At 38.5% G+C, this 26,344-nt stretch overlaps 1 protein-coding gene across 2 annotated transcripts in view; it reads right to left on the bottom strand.

Moving 5' to 3' along the window:
• Nucleotides 1–26,344, bottom strand: part of LOC133539781 (phosphatidylinositol 4-phosphate 5-kinase type-1 alpha-like) — a 90,308-nt gene that overhangs the window by 46,886 nt on the left and 17,078 nt on the right. The window contains exons 2-3 of one of the 2 annotated variants that reach the window (XM_061881947.1): nucleotides 19,222–19,260; nucleotides 14,921–14,955 (exon numbers count right to left, since the gene is read on the bottom strand). In XM_061881947.1, the coding sequence (XP_061737931.1) occupies nucleotides 14,921–14,955; nucleotides 19,222–19,260 (74 nt within the window). The remainder of the gene's footprint in view (nucleotides 1–14,920; nucleotides 14,956–19,221; nucleotides 19,261–26,344) is intronic. The other variant, XM_061881948.1, reaches the window with a different exon arrangement.

Genomic DNA, 26,344 nt, shown 5'->3' with positions numbered 1-26,344 from the left:
TGAAGATGGGTGAAAATAGTTCAACACGATATATCTTGTGGTGTACCCCAGGGATCAATACTGGGACCAAGATTGTTCAATCTTCATATAAACGATATTTGCAAAGTTACAAAAGACTTGAAGTTAGTTTTATTTGCAGACGACACAACTGCTTTCTGTTCAGGAGAGAACAAACAGAAGAGAATACAAATAATAACGGAAGAAATTAATAAATTAAAAAAATGGTTTGATAAAAACAGGGTATTCTTGACTCTCAGTAAAACTAAAATAATGCTATTTGGTAACAGTAGAAAAGAGCATAAGACACGAATACAAATTGATGGAATAGATATCGAAAGGGTAAAAGAAACCCGATTTTTGGGAGTATTAATAGATGATAAAATGAACTGGAAATCTCATATACAAAACATACAACATAAGGTGGCAAAAAATATTTCAATAATGAATAAAGCAAAATACGTCCTGGGCCAAAAATCACTTTATATTCTCTACTGCTCGCTAGTGTTACCTTATCTGAGTTATTGTGCAGAAATATGGGGAAAACTACAAATGTGCGCTACATTCGTTAACTGTGTTACAAAAAAGATCGATTAAAATAATACACAATGTTGGATATAGAGAACATACAAACCCTTTATTTATTGAGTGAAAAATATTAAAGCTCGATGACTTGATAAAATTGCAAACAGCTAAACTGATGTACAAAGTAAATTATAACGTGCTACCAAAGAATGTACTACAATTCTTCTCAACTAAAGAGGAGAAATATAACCTTAGAGGAAAATCTAACTTAAAACATTTGTATGCCCGTACAACACTTAAAACTTTTAGCATATCAGTATGTGGAATTAAATTATGGAATGGATTAAGTAAAGAAGTTAAACATTGTACTGATATGAGCCAGTTTAAGAGGATGTTTAAATTAATAGTGCTTACAAAGTACAAAGAAGAAGTATTATGAGAAACACTTTCAAACTTATTGAAAATAAGATATTCTTCATCTTAGTATGTTAATAATGACTGAAATAATTAAGTACATGTTAGAAAACTGCTGTGTTAATCACTCATAGATGTCCTTTTGCTATTTTGATATTTTGCTGTAAAGAAGGTCAGTGAATGAATGTATATATTGTGGGCTCTCTGAAGTGGAAAAGGGATAGGATTAAATAAGCTCTGCTTCTTCCTACTCCTTTTCGGACATGATGTATTGTGTATTGCAAAATGATGAATTTAAATGATGTATAATGTTGTATGTATGTCATGTTCGAAATAAACTAAGAAAATAAAAGAAAAGAAAGAAAAGATTTCTAGGCGCAGTCAAGGCGTTGAGGGGTTCCGATTTGGTGACAGCAGGATTAGGTCTCTGCTTTTTGCAAATGATGTGGTCCTGATGGCTTCATCTGACCGGGATCGTTAGCTCTCACTGGATCGGTTCGCAGCAGAGTGTGCAGCGACCGGAATGAGAATCAGCACCTCCAAGTCCGAGTCCATGGTTCTCGCCCGGAAAAGGGTGTGATGCCATCTCCGGGTTGGGGGAGAGACCCTGCCCCAAGTGGAGGAGTTCAAGTACCTAGGAGTCTTGTTCACGAGTGAGGGAAGAGTGGATTGTGAGATCGACAGGCGGATCGATGCGGCGTCTTCAGTAATGCGGACGTTGTACCGATCCGTTGTGGTGAAGAAGGAGCTGAGCAGGAAGGCAGAGCATTTTATTTACCGGTCGATCTACGTTCCCATCCTCACCTATGGTCATGAGCTTTGGGTCATGACCGAAAGGATAAGATCACAGGTACAAGCGACCGAAATGAGTTTCCTCCACCGTGTGACAGGGCTCTCCCTTAAAGATAGGGTGAGAAGCTCTGCCATCCGGGAGGAACTCAAAGTAAAGCCACTACTCCTTCACATCGAAAGGAGCCAGATGAGGTGGTTCGGGCATTTGGTCAGGATGCCACCCGAACGCCTCCCTAGGGAGGTGTTTAGGGCACATCCAACCGGTAGGAGGCCACGGGGAAGACCCAGGACACGTTGGGAAGACTATGTCTCCAGGCTGGCCTGGGAACGCCTTGGGATCCCCCGGGAAGAGCTAGACGAAGTGGCTGGGAAGACGGAAGTCTGGGTTTCCCTGCTTAAGCTGTTGCCCCCGCGACCCGACCTCGGATGAGCGGAAGAAGATGGATGGAAAGAAGGAGCTGAGCAAGAAGGCAAAGCATTTTATTTACCGGTCGATCTACGTTCCCATCCTCACCTATGGTCATGAGCTTTGGGTCATGACCGAAAGGATAAGATCACGGGTACAAGCGACCGAAATGAGTTTCCTCCGCCGTGTGGCGGGGCTCTCCCTTAAAAATAGGGTGAGAAGCGCTGCCATCCGGGAGGAACTCAAAGTAAAGCCACTACTCCTTCACATCGAGAGGAGCCAGATGAGGTGGTTCGGGCATCTGGTCAGGATGCCACCCGAACGCCTCCCTAGGGAGGTGTTTAGGGCACATCCAACCGGTAGGAGGCCACGGGGAAGACCCAGGACACGTTGGGAAGACTATGTCTCCAGGTTGGCCTGGGAACGCCTTGGGATCCCCCGGGAAGAGCTAGACGAAGTGGCTGGGAAGAGGGAAGTCTGGGTTTCCCTGCTTAAGCTGTTGCCCCCGCGACCCGACCTCGGATAAGCGGAAGAAGATGGATGGAAAGAAGGTGATTATAGCTTGCAAGCCTCAAAAGGAATTTGGATGAGAATAATGTGGATAATATTCACATTTGCAAATCTCCCTTGCTTTCCTCACCCTACCATAAACTGGGTAACCAATAAACAGAACCTTTATAGCTTTTAATGTCAATTGCTGTATAAACTTGGAGAAAAGATTAATAAGCAGGACAAGCTGAACTGAAAATATTCGAATACATAACATAAATAATATATTACAATTGTTTTTTTATAGTTTTACTGCTGGGGGTAAACTACTAGCACAGAGAAATTAGCATGTGCTTACTGTTGATAATAACATTATTTCACAAGTAAATATCTCATATTGATATCCTTCGGCAATGTGGAGTTAAGTTGAACTTTGCGTAGTTGTGCAAGTGTTTTTGGCGTGTCAGCATCTTTTGACAGACACTAATCCGGAATTTCTTACTTTTAAATTATCTAGGAGCAGGTCATAGACTTCAGGAGGAATAAAACGGACATCCTCCCCCTGATCAATAGGGGTGACTGCGTGGAGAGGGTCTCCGACTTCCGCTTCCTGGGAGTCCACCTGGCCGACGACCTATCCTGGAACACCAACACCACAGCTACCATCAAGAAGGCACACCAGAGACTGCACTTCCTGAGAATACTCAGGAACAATCACCTCTCTCAGGAACTGCTGGTGTCCTTCTACCGGTCCTCCATTGAGAGCATCCTGACCTACTGCATCTGCGTGTGGTTCAGCAGCTGGAGGGCCGCAGAGAGAACAGCGCTCCAGAGGGGCATAAAGACCGCCCAAAAGATCATCGGATGCCCCCTCCCCTCCCTGGCTGACCTGTACAGCTACCGCTGTCTCAGGAAAGCACAGAGCATCCTGAAAGACCCATTCCACCCCAGGCACTACCACCTAGAACTGCTACCCTGGGGCAGACACTATAGGGTGCTAAAAGCTGGCACAAATAGACTAAAAAACAGCTTTTACCCAAGAGCCATAGTAGCATTACTGGCACTGAGTGAGTACAATGTGTCAATCATGTCCCCATGTGCCATGTCTTTTTATTTCTTATTTTTTTGGACTATAATGTGCAATAATGTTATATGTGTATATGTATATATATTCATATGTATGCATATATGCATGTGTGTGGATATATATACATATATATAGATACATCTCTTATTTTCTATCTGTTTTTACTATTTATATTACCAAATTGTATATGCACCTTAGGTGATCTGCTCCAATTTTGTTGTTCTTTGAACCTGTTCACTGCAATAATGACAATAAAACTCTATTCTATCATTTCATTCACTTTCACCGCAATCTTTACAAAGGCTTCCCTTCTCTATGGCTCCAAATTAAAGTCCTAAACACTTTATACGTATCCATCCACCGACTTCAAACATGCATTAAATTGATTGTTCTGGAGCCATAAATCGTTTAACTTAGGGTTGGGCGATTTGGCCGAAAACTATATCAAGACATACGTTTTTTTATATTAATCGATATCGATAATTATTGATACTTTTTTAACTTAACTTACAGTAAACCGATATCCAACTTACCAAGAGTGCTATTTATCATTGGAGAAGACGAGCGCGGTAGTAATAAAATAATGAAAGTAAATTTGAAGGTAGATGCAGATTTGAGACACTAGTTGGCGGTAATGTATAAGCTATTGAACACTACACAGACTAGTTTGGAAAGCTATTCAATAAACTGACACATTGGAAGTGTCTGGATGTTACCGCACGCTTGCATTAAAACCAACAAAAACTAAAGACAAGTTTCTGTTATTGAGTTGATATATCAAGATATTACAGTTTCTCTTCTCACTCCGTGCAGTGAATCCACTGTAAGACAGAAAGACGGCGCAACCACACCAGTGTTATGAGAGCAGCGTAGGTGTGTGTGTTCCTTTAAGAATGGCAGTGTACTATTGGGTAAGTGACATCAGTGAGAAAGTGGAAGACAGAATCGGGCAAGCGGTAGAATTCACGTGCAGCAGTATTGGTGACTGGCTAATGCTTTCCGGTTGTGTTCAGCAAAAATAAAAATAAAGCGACCAAATTGTCACCAGTCAGCGGCCTTGCAATTCGACCCGAAAGCAGAGATCAGCAGACCCATTGAAGGGTGTTACGCCCGACGAAAACATTGGTCAAGGATGTTACATCTCCTCTGCGCTCCTTGATTACGGTCTGGGACTGGGAACCAAACACCGGTAAAGGTGTAACACTCGGTAGTTGATACTGTTAAGTGATTGGCTTTTAAGCGTGTCTCTCCCATTGCTCGGTAAATACTGTTATCTGAGTAAAACTACTTGCACTGAGCCTAGTTTATAAAATCCGCTACACCTCCCTGATACCGACGTACATGTCAAACTACTTCCTTAAAGTAAATGACCGCCATAACCACAACACCAGGGGGAGCTCCCAGATTCCGATCTAACAAAGGTCTTAACTCATTTTCCTTCTAATGCCATCTATGTTTCGTTAAGTTTTCTTCGCTGCTCTGAGGAGCTGTTACAACACACTGCTGCACACGCACTACATGCTAGCTGATGGTGCACGATAGATTCTGAACGAGTCAGCACAGGATGTTTGATTGATTGAAACTTTTATTAGAAGATTGCACAGCACAGTACATATTCCGTAAAATTGACCACTAAATGGTAACACCCGAATAAGTTTTTTAACTTGTTTAAGTTGTGGTCGACAGCAATCAAGCCTACTTTGTTCCAGTTTTGTAGTTATTTTATAGTGTCCTCAAAAATCAAAACAATTAAAAGCAAGACTGAAGTTTAAGCATGTTTTAAAACAAGTAAAGTTAATGTGATTTTGAAAGGTCTTAATCTATTCAAGACCTTTCATGAGATTTTAGGAGAATGTTAAACATTATAAGGCTTTGAATTTACATTGATGGATTTATGACTAAAATCCATGTTATAAATCCCACTATTTTGTATGTTTTGTGTTTCTTATGCTTCACTGATTAGAGTGTTCTGGCAGGCAGTATGATGTACTAGTCTTTTCAGTGGTCCTGGAAGGCACTGTAAATACGTCGATGTCATTTCTTTCGAGTATAGAATGATCACCCTGTTCTAAGAGAACACAGTTTGGAGGTTCAATGTGCACAATTTAATATCTTATTTGCTCAGACAGCCTTGTGCGTATATACATTTAGAATGGGGTATGTCATTTGTTAACGAAAAAAGATGTTAATGTTTCTTGTTTTCATGTCAACATTTAAGCTAGCGCCGGTCCGTCAGAGCTCATCTAAGTACTTTATGGTTATAAACCATAGTTGTTCAAAATTATTGATTTAAAACTAACTGTTAAGATATTTACTGTTGTCATCATTAATATTGTTTATACACAAGCACAACCTAATTACTTTAAATATAAATTTGTTTATGAAAAGTTTTGTCTTCAGAAGATGATCATGCTCAATATGACATCAATGTCAGAGAAGTCTTATTTGTTAATGATGTATTTTGGTTACTACAGTTGAATATAGGTAATTTACTATTTTATGATAGTATTTTTAGATATATTATCTCAAATAGTGGCCTCTTCTCTAATAGTTGACGTGCCAAAATGAATGGTGTTCCATTTAAAATAAACACCAACCTTCAACCAAGTATCCTCTATGTAACATCCCCCCATTTGTAGACACAACACACACTTATTGCACAGCAGACATGGCATCTGTAAAACCGGTTTACGGCAGAGTTCAACAGGTCAATGCTGTTGCTAAAAATTTTAATGCTAACCTGAAATTACTTAGGGGTTGAGGGGGGGGGAGAATTAAAATAAAATAAAACACCTTGGCTCTAACAGGTGCCTGATACTCTGGGCAGTTGAGATTAAAAAAATCCCGCTGACTATCTATCCATCCAGTTGTACATGACTAGTACCGGTACTTAGAAATATTGTATTGTTCTGAAAATGTTAAATGGAGCATTATCACAGGCATTTTTATTACGTCTCGTTGGTTTGTACAGATAAACCTAATAATGGACAGAGCGCAAAGTAAGCATGTTAGAACATTGAAATAGGCCCTCCCCCCAGTTTCTCATGCTGCACAATCAGCATCTCCCTATCCACTCAAAACACTAACAAAAAACATGTTAAAAGTTTCCAGTTATGTTGTACATGCCACCTAGAAATGTAATCCACTAAATAGTGCTGCCTGACAACTAATACACACTAAAGTCTTTGTTGGCCAGGATGCTGGCACGCACATAACTTTTCCATCCATCCATTTTCTACCGCTTATTCCCTTTTGGGGTCGCGGGGGGCGCTGACGCCTATCTCAGCTACAATCGGGCGGAAGGCGGGGTACACCCTGGACAAGTCGCCACCTCATCGCAGGGCCAACACAGATAGACAGACAACATTCACACTCACATTCACACACTAAGGCCAATTTAGTGTTGCCAATCAACCTATCCCCAGGTGCATGTCTTTGGAGGTGGGAGGAAGCCGTCACCGTGCCAAATGCTGGTTAAGACAGGAAACAATAATTTTCCCGGACAATTTGATTGAGCATCCGAATAACAGTTAATTGATGTAATCTACACCCAGTGATTCTCTGAAATCATTAGAGTGGAAAGGTTGCGGCCTCGTGTTACACAAAATTAAACCGGTCATGTGTTTCTCGATTAGGTAATGATATATAGCCGATAGCAGTGGGGGAAATAATCTATTTTTAGATGCATCGCAATACGTACGTACACAACTATAGAATCGATTAGTAAACGTCAATAATCGATAAATTAATGTATTTATTGTTAATAAAATAATGCAGACAGTTCTGAAATTGGCTGACTGCAGCAAGCCACCTCACTAAGAGATCAATTACATGTGGGAAATGATTTGACGGTTTCTTATTCCAAATGAATTGTTTTTTTTAAAGTTGCAAATGTTAAACGCCTATTTAATAACACCTAAAGAAATGTAAAACTGCATCGATATACATAAATTAAAGATGCATCAATAATCGTTTTTAATCGAATCGTAGCCCCTTAATCGTGAAGTGGCCAAAGCTTTCCACCTCCAATAGCCAACACATACACAATAATAGTTCGAACAGTTTTTGGTACAGCAAACAGGTAGCAATCGTTTTCTGTCAGGTTATAATCATATTTAACCAATGAAACAAATCATGTACAGTAATATGTGAAATACGCCGAGCTGACTGTCAAGAGTGTGAGTTCAGAGATGTGGTTTCCTGTATTGTGTTAGGCTATTGAGCAACGCATTGCTCCAACACAAGACACTATCGCTGTTGCAATAGAGTCAAATAAACAAAAAGCACTGGATGCCGAAAGCTGTTGACTTGTTGCAAGGATGCTCAACCTGCTCTATTGACTATACTTGAGGTAGTAGAGCAAAGGTGTGTTTAATATTCTCATTGTACCGGTGGTTAGTGGTATATAGGTCAGAATTGCATAAATAGCGGTTTCATTTTCATATTAGTCTGACCAGGATTAGGGCCATTGCACCAAATTGGTGCCATTTGTTTCCCACAGAAAAAAATGCGTAGGGGGAAATTATTCATGAAGAAAAGTGTTTTGCAGGTATTATTATGATATTTTTCAAAATTTAAAACACGTCATTCAAATCACTTCAATGAATGATGGTTCTTTGTTTAAAATGTTGCATTGAGTATGTTTTTTCATCTTCTAGCCGCTTTCTGACCGTCTCTTCAGGATGCATTGTTTTGTTTTATTTAAGTTACCCCAATTAAACTGCGTCTTCTCGCCGCCATTTCTGCTGTAGATTTTAGCGCGTACATATGGAGTCTACTGACTAATATAAGTTTGAACTATATCTAAATAGCAACAGCGGAGGATGCATGTGGATGTACAAATCCGTCTGCCCCACAACAAGAGATCAGAAAGAGAAAGAACTACAAACTACAATCAGACTACATCTCTAACAAATATGAAGATACCCGCTCATGTCACCACTGAGAAAAACGTCAAAAAGTGAGCAAATTACAAATGGCTCTTTAGGAGGAACTTAGGAAGTACGAACAAAGGCAAGATTTTATTACAAATATCTGCGAAATGCCTCCATTTCAAATTTTCAGGATTTCTGCAGATCCCGAATACACAAAAACAGGTACCAATAGTTAACAAAATATGACTTTACAATTAAATATAATCATTTAAATCTGTTATTTGGTAGTTTTACATATTTGTGTAACTACTTTATCCCAACTATTTTATAGGAATATTTGTTAATATAAAATAAGAATGAAAACTAACTGGTAAAGACTTGAAATTTTTCCTACAAAGTACATGATATACAAATAATCAAACGTCAATAAATTGAAATAGACTATATATACTATGTATACTTTGAAAAAAAACAATACAATATGATAGCAATATAAAACACAAAGCCGTTTGGCGAATGAAGATAAAGTGAAATAAACAAGCTTTGTTCTTCAACAACCATGGCCTTCAGTGCAAGAGTTTGGCCAACAAAAATAAAGGAGTGATACTGTTCACATCTAATACACAGTCTTTGTGCCTCACAGACAACTCAGTCTACCGGTATGTTTAATTCGATAAGATGACAAAACATTTGAGCTAGTATTGATGTTGTTTTAACACTGATAAAGCTAGCAGTTAAATTAAAGGACGAGTGAGCATCCCGTGAAACAAACTAAAGACTTTATAAACAAGTTGTGCAACGTTCCCAACACATCACCTGCTGCATGCTAACTCTCAGTTCCAGCAGCATTCATCCATCCATCCATTTCCTACCGCTTATTCCCTTTGAGGTCGCGGGGGGCGCTGGAGCCTATCTCTGCTACAATCGGGCGGAAGGCAGGGTACACTTTGGACAAGTCGCCACCTCATCACAGGGCCAACACAGATAGACAGACAACATTCACACTCACATTCACACACTAGGGCCAATTTAGTGTTGCCAATCAACCTATGATAAAGCACGGTTTATCATTATACCTAGTCCATTAAGAAGTAAAAAGTCAAGGGCGGTCATGGTATGTTCTTGCCGTTGATGCTGGGCAGTCGCTGCACTTGAGATGGTTGACGTGGTTAAATTCGAGCACTGGTACAGGGAAGATATTTGGAATGTAACAAAATTTTGCAACAAAAATTTAAAATAAAATTGAATAATAAAAAAAACGTTTCAAGAAGTTAAGTGAAGCAATAAGATTTTACTCTCTCGCTCGCTGGAGCAGCTGACACGTTGCAGTTTTTACAAGATGGAGAACGACGTGGAGAATGAATGCTCTGTCAGCTCAAAAGTTTATCGAATGACAACTGCTTCAACATAGTTTGACACAGGTTATGTCAAAGAAGTCCAAATGTTTTCTGCAGAGGGCCGCGATACAGAAGAATTGAAGAATGTGGCGACCACATTGATACATTTTGCACAGAAAAATGCTAAAAAAAACAAAAACTAATTTAGGCTTAATATATGTTAAGCCATCCATACAAAACAGCAACATCCGAGCTTTGTGTTATAGGACACAAAAAAAATACTAATATCTAACTAGTACCAGTCATTTTAGAAACTAGCTGTTTCCCTGCTTTTTGTTATGCTTAAATTTGCATGCGAAATCTGAGTTCTAAGCCCCATTTGCTGCAGATAGCTTTGTATTTTTCCACAGCCAGAGATCGATACATTCCTGCTTGCCAATGACCGGAAATGATAATGTGAGTGCAAAGAAGAAGAAAGGGACGAACAAAAAAGAGAAACAAACCATTGAAAATATGTCCTACGGGTTAGCAGTCACAAGAAGCCGCAGCCAGCGACCACATCATGCAGCCACAAACATCCAAATGGTCACAATTATCTATTCAAATATGTAGAAGCTGCCGATGCTGAGCTACATCTGTCTCAATTTCTTCTGTCTAATACTGACTTAACTGACTGGATGGTTGAGCACTACATTTTGTATAGGAACACAGCTTGCTGTTAACTCTAATTTAAATGGCGTCAATCCCAAAGAACAGAGGGAAATACCAAAACAATAGATGGCAAACAATGTGGTTATTTGACACAAACAATTACAATACCAATATGGAGACCAAAATTGTTAAATTTTTATATCAACATTTAAATGACATACATTCAAGTAAAAATTTTAAAATTGTTACTGGATGACATTCTGATAATAAATTGCATTTGCGTACAAATATTCGGGTCTTTTGTTAAACAAATTTTAACTATGCAAGCGATTAATCATGATTAAATCAAATTCCAAAATGTGATGAGTTAAAAAAAATGGCTGCATTTGGATTTGGTTAGTTAACAGCAGCAGCGTGTGTCATGTTGGCATGTGTTGATGTGAAGTGCGATTGGAGTTGCTTGAAGCAGACGTGGATGGACGCTTTTTTTCTGTACATAGCATGCATGTTACATGATACATGTTACACTTTTACCTTTAATTTGAATAAGCGAAACGTAGTGCCGATACTTGCAGTTTGAGAAAGCTACTTTTGAATTTCCCTGGCTCCAGCAGCCGGGGCGGAGTGGTCTTATTGTGAATCAGTCAGAATGCGCAGCGCATGAGCAGGGCATGATCCCCCCAACCCAGACAATCATCATCATTATCGCACTTACAAAGGCATCATCATTCCTACCTCTTCTCTTTGCATGCAGCTGATGTGTAGCCTAAACCTGAAACTTTGCGCTTCATTCAATCAAAATGTAGGAACAAGTCACCGTACATTCCTAGTATTGGCAAAGTTGTTTCAACAATGGGAACAATAATTAGTTAGATCACTTGTTACTGAAAAAAATAACACTGTTATTATTAACACTGCTCAGCAAAGAGTCAAATAATATTTTCTTCAACTATTAAAATTACTAGTTATTTTATTATGCTTCTATTAATAATAAATTACCACTAAACACGCGATTCGAAAAAACAACATTTAAACGTTGCCAATTATATACAAAAAACAAATAGCTCACCTCTCCTTTCTTTTTGTCAAAGTAGTTTCTATTGTGATTAAAGTACAATGATTATAAAGCTGAAGATGTAATTTATACTGTTTAAAGTTGAGCAGTGCCGATATCTGTTAAAGAAAGATACATTTTTTTCTTTTTACATTCATCATACTTAGGTTGATGAATAAATGAAGAACTACACAGAGAAGAAGCTACAACTGTTGTTCCTTGTGAACATTTTGAAGGTACAGTGAGGTCCACAAGTATTTGCATACCCTGCAATTTTGCAAGTTCTCCCACTTATAAAATTAGGGAGAGGTCTGAAATGTTCATCATAGATGTATTTCCACTGTTAGAGACATAATCTAAAAATAAAATTGTGTAAATCACATAGTATGATTTTTTAGTGCGGTCTAGAGCTCTGCAGAGTAACCCATGTTATACCATACCATATCAGTAGGTGGAAGCCGGTAGCTAATTGTTATGGCGATGTCGGGAACACGTCGTGCGAGACGACTACTGTTTGTCGTGATCACAAATGCAGTCGAGAGCGGGAGGCAGTGTGCAAGTAAAAAGGTATCTAATGCTTAAAGGGGAACATTATCACTAGACCTATGTAAGCGTCAATATATACCTTGATGTTGCCGTAAAAGGACCATATATTTTTTAACCGATTTCCGAACTCTAAATGGGTGAATTTTGGCAAATTAAACGCCTTTCTATTATTTGCTCTCAGGGCGATGACGTCACAACCTAGGTAGTCAATCCGCCATTTTCTCTAACACATTATAAACATCGAGTCAAATCAGCTCTGTTATTTTCCGTTTTTTCGACTGTTTTCCGTACCATGCCTCGTCGGTGTGTTGTTGGAAGGTGTAACAACACAATCAGGGACGGATTCAAGTTGATTTACGTGGAGTGTGCATCGATTGGCACGGCATGGTAATCGATGCTAACATGCTATTTAGGCTAGCTGTATATACATATTGCATCGTTATGCCTCATTTGTAGCTATATTTGCATCCAGTCTTTCCCTCCACCCACATTTAATGCCAAACAAACACATACCAATCGACGGATTCAAGTACAACAGTGGTCAAAAGATCTGAAAGTCCCTCGTCTGCACATTTTACCGGCGATGCTACGATAGACATGGCACAGAGATGTATGGGTACCCTGCGACACTCAAGGCAGATGCATTTCTAACGATAAAGTCAACGAAATCACAAAGTTGAGTTTTGTTGATGTTGACTTATATGCTAATCAGACATATTTGGTCGCGGCATGACTACCAGCTAATCGATGCTAACATCCTATTTAGGCTAACTGTATGTACAGTTGTAGCTATATTTGCATCCAGCCTTTCACTCCACCCACATTTAATGCAAAACAAACACCAATCGGCGGATTTAAGTTGCTCCTGCACATTTTACCGGCGATGCTACAACAGACATGGCACAGAGATGTATGGATACACTCAATCGTTGGTTAGAAAGCGATCACCGAATAGCTTCAATAGCTATTCGCTCAATAGCTTCAGTTTCTTCTTCAATTTCGTTTTTGCTATCTGCGTCCATACTCCAACCATCCGTTTCAATACATGCGTAATCTGTTGAATCGCTTAAACCGCTGAAATCTGAGTCTGAATCCGAGCTAATGTCGCTATATCTTGCTGTGCTATCTGCCATGTTGGCATCACTAAATGACGTCACAGGAAAATGGACGATGGATTTAAAGAAAGCCTTTTTTTCGGGATATTCCATGATGGGTAAAATTTTGAAAGAAATTTTGAAAAATAAAATAAGCCACTGGGAACTGATTTTTTTTGGTTTCAACCCTTCTGAAATTGTGATAATGTTCCCCTTTAAAACAAAAATAAACAAAAAGTGAGTGCCCCTAAGCAAAGGCATTAAAGCTTAGGGATGGCTATGTAGAACAAAACTAAAACTGTTGCGACAAGTTTTTATTGTCTATTGAGTTTAATTTTTTTAATTATTTCTGCTGCTGGTGTGCCTTTGGATTTTTTCAATGAAAAAAATGTGTCTTGGATCAAAAAAGGTTGAAAAACACTGCCTTAGAGGACAGAAATATTATCATGTGCCCCTCTGAAATGAAATGCAATTGAGAACTCAATCACTATCTATTTATCTGTACAAAGCACTGTATGAGTTGCTGACACCAGCATTCTCCATGCCATCAGATGATCAAAACAGACTAATAAAAATTGTTAAAATCAACTAAAAAGCTATTTCCAAGCTAAGTTTATTAACCCAACTTATTATATTTAAAAACAAAGCAGTTTAGTTGGTGTGATTTTAATAACATAGAAAAAACTGGGCAGCGATTTACTGGGGTGTGCAATTTTATATTACCGTATTTTTCGGACAATAAGTCGCACTTAAAATAATTTCATTTTCACAAAATCGACAGAGCGCCTTATAACCCGGTGCGCCCAATGTACGGCATAATTCAGGTTGTGCTTACTGACCTCGAAGCAATTTTACTTGGTACGTGGTAGTAGGTATGACCAATAGATGGCAGTCATACATCAGAGATATATGTGTACTGCAATATGATTGCAGTAAACAACACCAAAACTGTAAATGTTACATTGAGAATATAGAACATTACACACAAAGCTCAAAAATATGGGTTGGGGGCGGTGGTTATATTTAATTCTGTTAAATTATTTTGCACAAAAAATATATTGATCATTTAGTTTTAAGAAATAATGAGAATAACGAGTGTGATTGGTGAATTAGTTAGAATTAGTTTTTATTCTTACTTTGTGAAACAAAACACTCCTACACATTGGTTCTAATGTTTGAAGTTAAATTGTTTTTCGTCAACAAAAATGTGGTATACAGTTCTTTAAAGTACCAATGATTGTCACAGACACTCTTGGTGTGGCGAAATTATTCTCTGCATTCGACCCATCACTCTTGATCACCCCCTGGGAGGTGAGGGGAGCAGTGGGCAGAAGCGGTGCTGCGCCTGGGAATCATTTTTGGTGATTTAACCCCCAATTCCAACCCTTGATGCTGAGTGCCAAGCAGGTTATTGGGTAATCTTTTAAAATTTTTTATAATCATATTGGAAGTATTTCGTATCATTCGCTATTTGTTATTTCGTTAAACACCCATTCAATGTGTGACATCAGATCCGGAGTTGGAAAAAAAGACTAATAGTGAAGTTTATTTTGGGAGAGTTACAAAAAACAAATGGCACCTACTGGGTGGAATGATATACAAACACATATAAAATGGATGTATAGTTCATTGAGACAATTATTCAACTCCTTACCTCTGAAGAGCCCCCCTTGAAGACGCCACTGGTGCCTAAAAGACAAGGTAAAATGTTTTTAAAACATGAGCAACACAGGTTTTGCTTTAGGTTTGGAAAAACTGCTTTAATGATTTGCTGGTTAATGAGCTATGCTATTTCCGGCATGGGCTGCTAATGACAATGAGGTCAATGATGAGCCTTCATGGCATTTACTAACTACTGCTTCTTTATACCAGCAGCTTGGCACAAATTGGAACTACTTCACCCCCCAGTTGCCTGCTCTAGATTCACAAAGTCCCCGAGGAAGTTTCTACAATTACCACCTCCTTTAGAAAATGCATTTCCTACTTCTGATTTCAGACAGTATGAGCACTCAGACACGGATACATTGGCTAGGTTTTTAATGATTGTACTTTTCTTCCTTTGCTTTTGACGAATTACGAAGAATGGTGCAATGCCGTGGAAGGCACGTGTGACCCCAGGAACCATGCTTGATCAGTATCATGCAGTATCATGCTTCATACCCCGCTTTGAAAAGCTGTGCAAAACGTGCTAATTGGAGCCATTTATCTTGACTTTCTCATTTTGATTTAAAAAAAATAAAAAACCAGTACAAATGGTTTTGAATTTTGTTTTGTAGGTTGAAATGTCAATCTTTGTTTTGTAAGTTAAAATATTTTATATTATGCTCATGGGTTAATGTTGTTGACCAATTTAGATTCATTATTTGAGTTATTTTATTTGTCAGTATCAAAAGGTTTAAGTCAACTATAAAAATGTTTACAGTTTAAATATAAATATTTATTATATATTTCTGCGCTGCTGATCCGCCTCCGCTTGGGATGGTTTCCTGCTGGCTCCGCTGTGAACGGGACTCTCGCTGCTGTGTTGGATCCGCTTTAGATCCATTATGGATTGAACTTTCACAGTATCATGTAAGACCCGCTCGACATCCATTGCTTTCAACCTCTCCAAGGTTCTCATAGTCATCATTGTCACCGACGTCCCACTGGGTGTGAGTTTTCCTTGGCCTTATGTGGGCCTACCAAGGATGTCGTAGTGGTTTGTGCAGCCCTTTGAGATAATAGTGATTTAGGGCTATAAAAGTAAACATTGATTGATTGATTGATATATATATATTTTTATTTTTTTTCAGGCAAATTGATGCACTTTATATATTTTCTGATACAGACCGAACAAAACAATGTTAATAAAGTTATTCTCTGTTGTCCAATAAGTTATATTTCATTTAGTCTTTTTTTGGTTTCTTTAGTGTTAATAAAGATACAATTTTATGCAGAGGTGTACTTATAACAATTTTATAGACAGATTAAAGTATTTATAGTCATGGCGGAGTGAGCTGGCGCGAATTGTTTTCTTTATACAGCGGGGGCATGGCAGAAAATATTTGAGAAACACTGCTGTAGAGTATCACGCCCTTGAAAATTACTAACATTCGCAGATAAAAAAAAACCTTGTCTCTAAAGTCAGAGCAAAAGTTCAAACTGTATTTGTACATGAGCTCACAAGGGAACATTTTAGGAGAGGCGCCACAGCATGGTAAAGTAAACACATTTTTCAAAATGTTTAAGATAGTCACCTACAGAATGTTATGTTTAAAGTAGGGCTGTCAAAAATAAAGAGTTAACTTATGTGATTATAACAAAAAATGGCCGCATTAATCATGTATATGCACAGGTTGTTCACGCAATTTATTTTGACCGTACTGGTTTTTGACCTCAACTAGGGCTGAGCGATATATTGAATATACTCGATATATCGCAGGTTTGTCTCTGTGGATATAGAAAATGGCTATATCGTGATATTCGAGTATACGTTCTTACGCAGTTGCTTTTAGCTGCGGGCATTATACTACAGGCTTTTCTCACTCTATCTTGTCTCTTCTTCTCACAGAGACGTAAAACAAGCGCACCTTCTCGCATACGTGACATACTGTCGCGCGTGCAATGTCATATGCCCTCGCAGAGCAGAGAGGTAGCAGCATGGGTAAAATTAGCTGTGGTGCTAGCGGAGTAGTGCGAGTTGTAATACGAGAGAGAAGGTGAGAATCTGGTAACAAATGAGGGAAGAATTAATTCCCACCAAAAACAGCACGGGGTCCATCGTTTGGGGGTGGTTTGGCTTCAAGCGGCAATATGTCGAACAGACAACCGTAATACGTCGAATATGCGGCAAAAGTGTTGCTACAAAAAGTAGCACCACTGCTAATGTGTAGCGTCATTTGAAAAGTCACCCGCAGGAGCCTGATAAGTGCTTGAAACTCCGCACGTTAACATTTCAGTTCGGTGCCACACCAACAAAATGCCAAAGCACCCATTTCCACATCTACACCGTATGAAAAAAATAGTCAACAACAGAAGGAGATAACATCCGCAGGAACCTACTACATGGCGAAGAACGTACACTATTTGATTTCTTATTATGGAGCTCATTTTTATTTGACAGTTATCGAAATATCTTGTTTGAATTCATGCAAAAAGGTGCACTTTTTTGTTTTAAACTATTGTAGTGGCGTTCTGTACAAAAAGTGCACTTTAATTTAGTGTTGTTTTGATATGTCATCTTAGTGACATCATGCACAAAAGTTCACTTATAGCTTGTTTTAAAATGTCTCTGACAATCTTGCACTTTGTTTTGAAACTTCATGAATGTTTGTGCCACTGCTAAATAACTGTTTATTAAATACAGCTTTGGTAACTAGACTTAGTTGGGATTTCCTGCTCTGCATGAAACTTTAAAATTTGCATAAATTGATTCAGTATGAACAATAATGTTTTAATGTAGACACATAGAATCACCATATTGCTGTGATTATATATATCAAGTGTTCATTCAAGGCTAAGGCAAAATATTGAGATATATATCATGCATCGTGACATGGCCTAAAAATATTTAGAAAAGGCCATATCGCCCAGCCCTAAAATCAACCGTTACCTGAAAAACAGTGCGCGGGTTGTGTACAGACAGTGATGGCATCATTGCATACAAGATGAGTGAGCGGTCTCCAACTGAGTTTTGAACACATAAATGATGTGTATTTAAGCAAAAAAAAAAATTAAAATGTTAATGTATGCCATTCTGATTATAAAAATGCATGTGTCCAAATATTGGTGTCTTTTTTAAAATAAATGTAAGTTATACAAGCATACAGTAACCTGTGATTAATCATGATGAATCTAAAATTCAAACATGCCATTAATCTGATTTTTTTAAAAATTGACACCACTAGTTTAAGACAAAATACATTGATTTTTAATTTATATACTGAGCAGAAAACTCAAGAAAATTACTTTTTTGGGAGTAAGAGAAGCCTTATTAAGGCTAGGTGTTTTTGGCTAAAATCTATATAACTATAAATTGAACCTTTTTTTAATAACTAAAATAAATAAAGTGATAAAAAAGCATTTTGCATTTCTTAGGCTTCACTGATAGTTTTGGTTGTAGTATTTTATCTGTTTTAAAAATGTAATTTCAGTTCTGATGTATCTTGTACATTTTGGAATGCACAAATAAAGGATTTCTTCTTCTTTTAATGGCTAAGCTTTTATTATTTTAAATATTGTTTTGTACTGCAGCAGTTTAAGATCAATTAAAAAAGACCAGTGTGTTACAAATAAAATATATTACTTATTGATGACAAATTTAGAGGTTGACAAGTTTCTCAGAACGGATTATGGTCAACCTTCCAGGTGCCGAAGTTGTTTTGACAGAAATTCAGTGAATTCAATTGAAGTAAATGTTCCGACACATTGTGGGTTCATCCAAGGATGTTGTAGTCGTAATGATTTGTGCAGTCCTTTGAGACATTTGTGATTTGGGGCTATATAAATAAACATTGATTGATTGATTGATTGATTGTTATGTAATGCATTTCAATCAATCCATCCATCCATGATGGATGGATGGATTGATTGAAATGCATTACATAACAACGGTTCCGTTTAAACCTACAGTACTTTCTCGCCCAGTCTGAGAGCACCACTAGCTTGTAACCAGTGGCAACAGCTACTTCAATGCAGCTGCAGCAGCGCCGTAGGTCAACAAATGCTTAAAGGATCCTGGGAAGACTGTTCACCTGTAGGAACACTTGAGGCTGCATTCACCTAATCTTGAAAGAGTCGGGTACACCAACCCTAGAGACGTGTTCGTAAGACAATAGTCCTCTGCTTGCGGTTAACATGGTTACACACGGATAAACGACAGGCATCATTCTGCTACCAGACCCTTTTGTTATGAAAGAGCATGTTTATGAGCCATGCAGTTTTGGTTCACGCATAGAAACACACCCATGCGAGTACCTCGTTGCAATGCTCGTCTCCAGAAATGTGTCCTAATATCTGTAAGGCAGAACACGGTCAAGCTGAAATGACTCAACAACAATATAAAATGGTACCTTGGTTTTAGTACGTCCTGCGTTTTGTAGTTTTCTGTTTTTGACATACATTTTCCCCCCAAAAGTTGTACCGGTTTATATATACCAGATCCATTCAACTTTGGCCTGCGGGCCACATACGGCCCAGCAAAGCTTTAAACTTGGCCTGCCAAATGTCACCCAAATGGCTTGATGAAACCATTCACATGAGGGTTGCTCATGTATGCAGTCTTTTCGCTTCATTGATCGATGCTGGGGTACAACAGCGAGGCCTAGGTGTCACAATGAAGCAGCAAGTAGAAGATAACTACTTATTCAAACCAAAAATGGCACTATCAACACTGAAAATATTTTTAAGTAAATTGAGAGAACCAGACTTTTAACAGGGCCCAGACAACAAAGTATGAATGAACCATTGCTCGGGTCCTTGTTTCTTGTCGGACATTTTAAGCGACGGACACAGTCACTGGATTTCCATGCACTAAATTAGTCTGATTTCCCAAATAGTTAGGTTTTCTGTATTTTTACACCTAGATGTGCAGTCCCAGTGCCCTTGCACACAAATATGACTATGGGTCATACACATGTGCCTAATGTACACGGGGGGGCACTTATTTCCTTTTAACATTGATAAAAGTATGTATTTTACAGTTGACTTATGATGTCACACTATGCCATAGTGCCAAGTGAAACCAACTACTACCGACCACGCAGTCTGATAGTTTATATATCAATGATGAAATCTTAACATTGCAACACATGCCATATAGCCGATTTAGTTTACTAAATTGCAATTTAAAATTTCCCGCAAAGTGTCCTTTTAAAAACGTTGCGGAAGGATGAGGCGTATGATGACGCGTGCACGTGAAGTCACCGGTTGTAGCAGACATGTTCTTCCAGCACCGATCACGGCTAAAAGTCGTCTGCTTTAATCGCATAATTACACAGTATTCTGGACATCTGTGTTGCTGAATCCTTTGCAAATTTTTCAATTAATAATGGAGATTACAAAAAAGAAAGATGTCTTTGCAGCCGGCTTTAACAAAACCAACACAGCCGGCGTTTTTAATGACGGTGAAGCTTTAATATGGAACAGAGCGGTCAAGCGAACATGGTTCTCTACCACATGTCAACCGGAAGGTTTCGGTGAGAAAATTGTGGTAATAAGCAGGGGCGTCACTAGACCTAATGCTGTACTGGGGCACACCTGGGGCACAAGTAATTCATGTGAGCGTGCAAAGCGCGCAAGCAAAAACATTTTTAGCACTTATTTATCATAAAAAATACATAAATAGTGCTTTAAACTATGAAATCATATCAGATTATGTTGTATGGATCTTTGATTAACCACCTGAAATTAACTAATGCATTTGACCTACTTGTGCACTTTTTTACTCCAGACTTCTGAACTATGACTGGTAAAAGCAAAAAGGAAGAGCAATCATTCTTTTTGAAATATATATTGCAGTAATCATCTGCAAATTTAACATCTACAAAAGTAAAACAAAAAATAAAGCACCCCTAAATCTCTGGGTTCTTTTATATTATTTAATTTCCATTTCTGGCAATGTGGCTAATCCTATTTCAGATACACAAAACTGTAAAATATACACAAAACAATAAAGCCACAGTAGTAGAATAAATGAACATCTGTTGTGTGTCTGTTCAGGGAATCATTTTCTGAGAAGTAAATTGGAACGTCTCGTTTTCCTTTTTGCAAAGTGGTCAATCACTCTGGACAGACATGGAAATATTACAGTAACTGTTATACAGTTGACCAGTGGTTCCCAACTGCTGGGTAATGACATAAAAGTGGATTGTGTGTCATTTTCAGTCAGATATGTGCATGAAAAAAAAAATTTAGGGAGAAAAAAATCAAATTGTGGCAACAAAACCAGATTATTTCAGCCTTTTTTCTAGTGACTATTAGTGAGTATTTTAGCAAAAGGCAAACTGACTAACAAGTTGGAGGAGGACTCAGGACAGACATGGAAATATATTTAAAAGAAATCTAAATGGGGCAACAAAACCCGATATTTTTAGCCATCTTTCTGAAAACAAATACAGAAATGTTACTATTTTTTCTGGAAACAAAACCAGATGCTTTAGCTGTAGCCATTTTTCTGGTGACAAAACAAGATTATTTTAGTCAAAGTCACACCGATTAACAAGACAAGTCTACTGTGCTATTTTTCTGTGAAATAAACTTGAATGATTTAAAAATTGGCTCACGACTTGATATGGAAAAAAAAAATTCTTCCTGAAGATAAACCATTTGAGATGCACTCAACTCACACATGCTTACTCAAAATCATCATTGATGCAGAACCAGCTGACAATAACCAACATTATGTTACATGTTCATTGGAAATTCCCCCGACAGCTCGTACAGCAAATGAATGTTTGTCTTGATACAAAGAATAACGTTAGCTAACTTAGCATCAACTTAAGACAATGATGTTGCCTAGCTAGGCAGGACTTCGCTTACATCTCTCATTCCTCGCTTCTTCTTCATTGCTGCGGGCGAATAACTTTCTGATATCCATCTAGGAGTTACAGTTTGAGTCAAATCAAAATCAAAATAATGTAATTAACAAATTGTTGTTGGCTAACGTCACCTACCTCACGCAGTGATACGCATCCCCCTCTCTCTCGCTCTCTCCCTCTCAACCTAAGTCTCCATCCACACGTGAATAAATTACCATATTAAGTAGCCATGTGCTCACTGTTTCGGGGAGTGAATACAGTAGCAATCAATTACCATACTAAGTAGTATGTGCGCTGTTGTCTATGTTATGTAGACTTAAAACTCTGAAGCGTTTTTTTTTTTTATTGGTGAAATTTTTACTGGGGCACTGCATTTCAACAGTGGGGCATGTGCCCCCCTGAAATATGTCTGGCGACGCCCCTGGTAATAAGTCTGTTCTTACTGTAGACATGAGCGGAGCTTGTGTCGTTCCTCCTGCAGCTGTCAAGGAGGCAACTGCGACTCTCTTCGATCCTCCGTGGCTTCCCTCAGAGAAACTGGCGGTCACCACATCCCTCCGACTTTCAGGTATGACTAAATAATCTCACTACAACACTAGTAACACAATAAGCAGATAAGGGATTTTCCAGAATTATCCTTGTAAATGTGTCTAATAACATCTGAATCGCTCCCACTGCCCTCGTCTTTTGTTTTTTTTCTTCTAGTCCTTCACTGTCACTATCCTCATCCACAAATCTTTCATCCTCGCTCAAATTAATGGGGAAATTGTCACTTTCTCGGTCCAAATCGCTCTAGCTGGTGGTGGCCATGATTGTAAACAATGTGCGGATGTGAGGAGCTCTACAACCAGTGACGTCACGCGTACATCGTCTGTTACTTCCGGTACAGGCAATGCTTTTTTATTAGCGACCAAAAGTTGCGAACTTTATCATCGATTTTTTCTACTAAATCGTTTCAGCAAAAATATGGCAATATTGCGAAATTATCAAATATGACACATAGAATGGACCTGTTATCCTCGTTTAAATAAGAAAATCTCATTTCAGTAGGCTTTTAACAAGTTGACAGCCTCACTCTGTTGTGATGTCCCCTGTAATATTGACAAAGTTTAGAAATACTAAGTCTCTAATGGCTATGCTGATGTTAAATAGATAAATAGATAGCGTCAAGAAATTATCTTAGATTGCACTACGAACATGACGCCACTATCAAGAAGGTATCAAGAAGGTATTTCCTTCGCCGCCTTCTTAAACAAGCGGTTTCTTTTTTCTTCAATTGATACACTTTAAAATACTATGTTATTCTAATTGGTGAAGCAAATAAACATTCTACTCTTCATTACAATTGTTGCCTACATTTTTATTGAATGGCATTTGCTTCCGGATTGTATCCCACACGATAACACTAGCGCATGTGTAATACAAAGGGTCCCCTCTGGCGGTTGAGAGATCTGGTTTTCAATCGCATAATCAAGGTGTGTAAGTCCCGCTTTACAGAAAACGAACACGGTCGGATTAAGGTGTTTTCATAGGTTGTTGAAGGCTTATTTAGAGCCCAACTATTTGAGAAATCAAACTTATGTAGTGCATGGACACGTACTGACAAACAGCAGACAAACAGCATAAATAGTAAAAATCCACATGTGTAATGTGAAAGAATTGTGTGAATACACCACAATATTTACCACCACACCTTGAAAATAAGTGTTTTTTTAAACTTGAAAACAAATTTAAGTAATTTAGTGAACGGTAGCCCACAAAAGATATCACACAAATACGCAATTTTTTACTTTTATTTCCAATCTCATGATAACAAACCGCACAATTCCAACAGGTTTAGACACTTTAGTCTTTGTGAGTCATTGCTTCCCCAGACACACAACAACACTTCCTCATTCTCCACCAATCACCTTTCAGGCACAGACAATGTGTTTGCAAACAATGGAAAAGCTTACATCAAATCCAAACTACACAAACATTAAACATTACCACCATCAAGTCGTTGCAGTATTGCGCACTATTTACAAGTGATGTACCAAAAACTCGACCACCCCAAAAAATACTTTGACTATAAAAAACCGTGCTGTCAAAACTGTATGTAAGCAAAACACACGCCATTGTCTGGAGCATTGTCAGCAGGCCTGCAATGTTGACGTAATTTTAATACATCCCAGATATACTGGTGAAAAAATGTCAACAAAGTACATTGTACAATACGCAGGAACAATTGAAAACATGGCAAAAAAATTTAAAAATATTTGTTGATAATTAATAACGGATTTGTTTTTTTAAATGTATGTATAAATTTGAGCCTTTTTAAACAAAAAATATGGAAAATTATGCAAACCACTCGATGATGTCATGGTGACCACGCCCCCACCACCAAAAAAGCTTGATTAATACTCGTAGCCCTAAATTTGACCAGTAGCGGGCGATATCGCTACAACTTAGGTTTAATTAAGTTTAGGGCCTACTGAAATGAGATTGTCTTATTTAAACAGGGATAGCAGGTTCATTATGTGTGTCATACTTGATCATTTCGCGATATTGCCATATGTTTGCTAAAAGGATTTAGTAGAGAACATCGACGATAAAGTTCGCAACTTTTGGTCGCTAACAAAGAAGCCTAGCCTGTACCGGAAGTAGCAGACGATGTGCGTGTGACGTCACCGGTGTGAGGGCTCCTCACATCCTCACATTGTTTATAATGTGAGCCACCAGCAGTAAGAGCAATTCGGACAGAGAAAGCGACGATTTCCCCATTAGTTTGAGCAAGAATGAAAGATTCGTGGATGAGGAAAGTTAGAATGAAGCACTAAAAAAAAAAAAAAAAAAAAAAAAAAGAATAGACGACGGCTCCAGGCGGCGGCAGTGGGAGAGTTTCAGATGTAATTAGACACATTTACAAGGATAATTCTGGAAAATCCCTTATCTGCTTATTGTGTTAACAGTATTTTAGTGAGATTATAAAGTCATACCTGAAAGTCTGATGGCTGCGGTGAACGCCAGTGTCTCTGAGAAGCCAAAATCACAGCTGCCTTTTTGAGCTGCAGGATGAGGTCGCGTAATCCACTCAAGCCGACTTAATATCACAATTTTCCCATCCAAAAACTTGCTGGTTGACGTAGAGCAGGGGCACTCACACTTTTTCTGCAGGTGAGTTATTTTTCAATTGACCAAGTCGAGGAGATCTACCTCATTACTATTTATAATTTATATTTAGTTATTTATGAAAGAGACATTTTTGTTAACAAGTTAATGGTGTTTAATGATAATACAAGCATGTTTAACACACATAGATTCCTTTCTTTCATGACAAGAATATAAGTTGGTGTATTTGATTCTGATGACTTGCATTGATTGAAATTAGACAGTGGTGCTGATAACATCCGCATTTTCAAATGGAGGGAAAAAAAAGTCCTCCTTTCTGTCCAATACCACATGAAAGTGGTTGGATTTGGCATCTCATTTGTCCAACTTGCAGACTCGTTTTTTAACACTTTGTTATGAGAGTAGCATATGTGTGTGGCCCTTTAATGTCTGGCAGCAGGTGAGTGACGTCAGTGAGTGTGCGGGTGGGCAAGCAAGTGAGAAAGCGGTCGCTGAGGGCGGGGGAGAAATACATTGGCATCAAACTCCGTAGCTTGCTAGCTTGTGCACGGTAGCTTTCTGAGACTCTTATTTTGTTAGCACAGGCAGGATGAAACAGGTCTTTTATGGTGAAGACAGGAACTGTGCAGTCGGTCTTTAGAGTTTTGACAGTAGGTACGGAGTCTCTAGAAATAAAATGTGTTTCTCTGCGTCCGCCCTGTTAGTGATTTTTTTCTTAAATATGAGCTCGCAGCAGCCAGCGTCATCTCACAAGATCCTCGGGTGCCGAGAATGTCAAACAACTGACGAAAGTGAAGTCTTGGTATGATTGATGATTGCTCATTTTTATGTATATTTTTTAATGCCTGGCTTGAGATCGACTGACACACCCTCCGAGATCGACCAGTCGATCGCGATCGACGTAATGCCCACCCCTGACGTAGAGAAACACGTTCGCTTGACCGCTCTGTGTTAAAGCTTCACAACAAACAAAGAAACACCGGCTGTGTTTCGGTGCTAAAGGCAGCTGCAATCCACCGCTTTCCACCAACAGCATTCTTATTTGACGTCGCCAATATTAATTGAACAAATTGCAAAAGATTCAGCAACACAGATGTCCAAAATACTGTGTAATTGCGCGATGAAAAGAGACGACTTTTAGCCGTAAGTGGTGCTGGGCTAATATGTCCCCTCCGACCAATAACGTTCCAAACACGCGCCATCATTCTGCGACGTTTTCAACAGGAAACTCCGCGGGAAATTTAAAATTGTAATTTAGTAAACTAAACCAAACGTATTAGCATGTGTTGCAATGTTAAGATTTCATCATTGATATATAAACTATCAGACTGCGTGGTCGGTATTAGTGGGTTTCAGTAGACCTTTAAGCTACATTCAATGTGTGCAACGTTTGCTGTGGATGTTGTTTAATTTCTATATGAGTAAACATCTGTAGTTTGTGTAAAGGTATT

The sequence above is a fragment of the Nerophis ophidion genome, linkage group LG21, assembly GCF_033978795.1.
Source record: "Nerophis ophidion isolate RoL-2023_Sa linkage group LG21, RoL_Noph_v1.0, whole genome shotgun sequence".
Taxonomy (NCBI): domain Eukaryota; kingdom Metazoa; phylum Chordata; class Actinopteri; order Syngnathiformes; family Syngnathidae; genus Nerophis; species Nerophis ophidion.
Note: the sequence above shows the minus strand (reverse complement) of the source record. Positions and strands in the feature narration are given on the sequence as shown.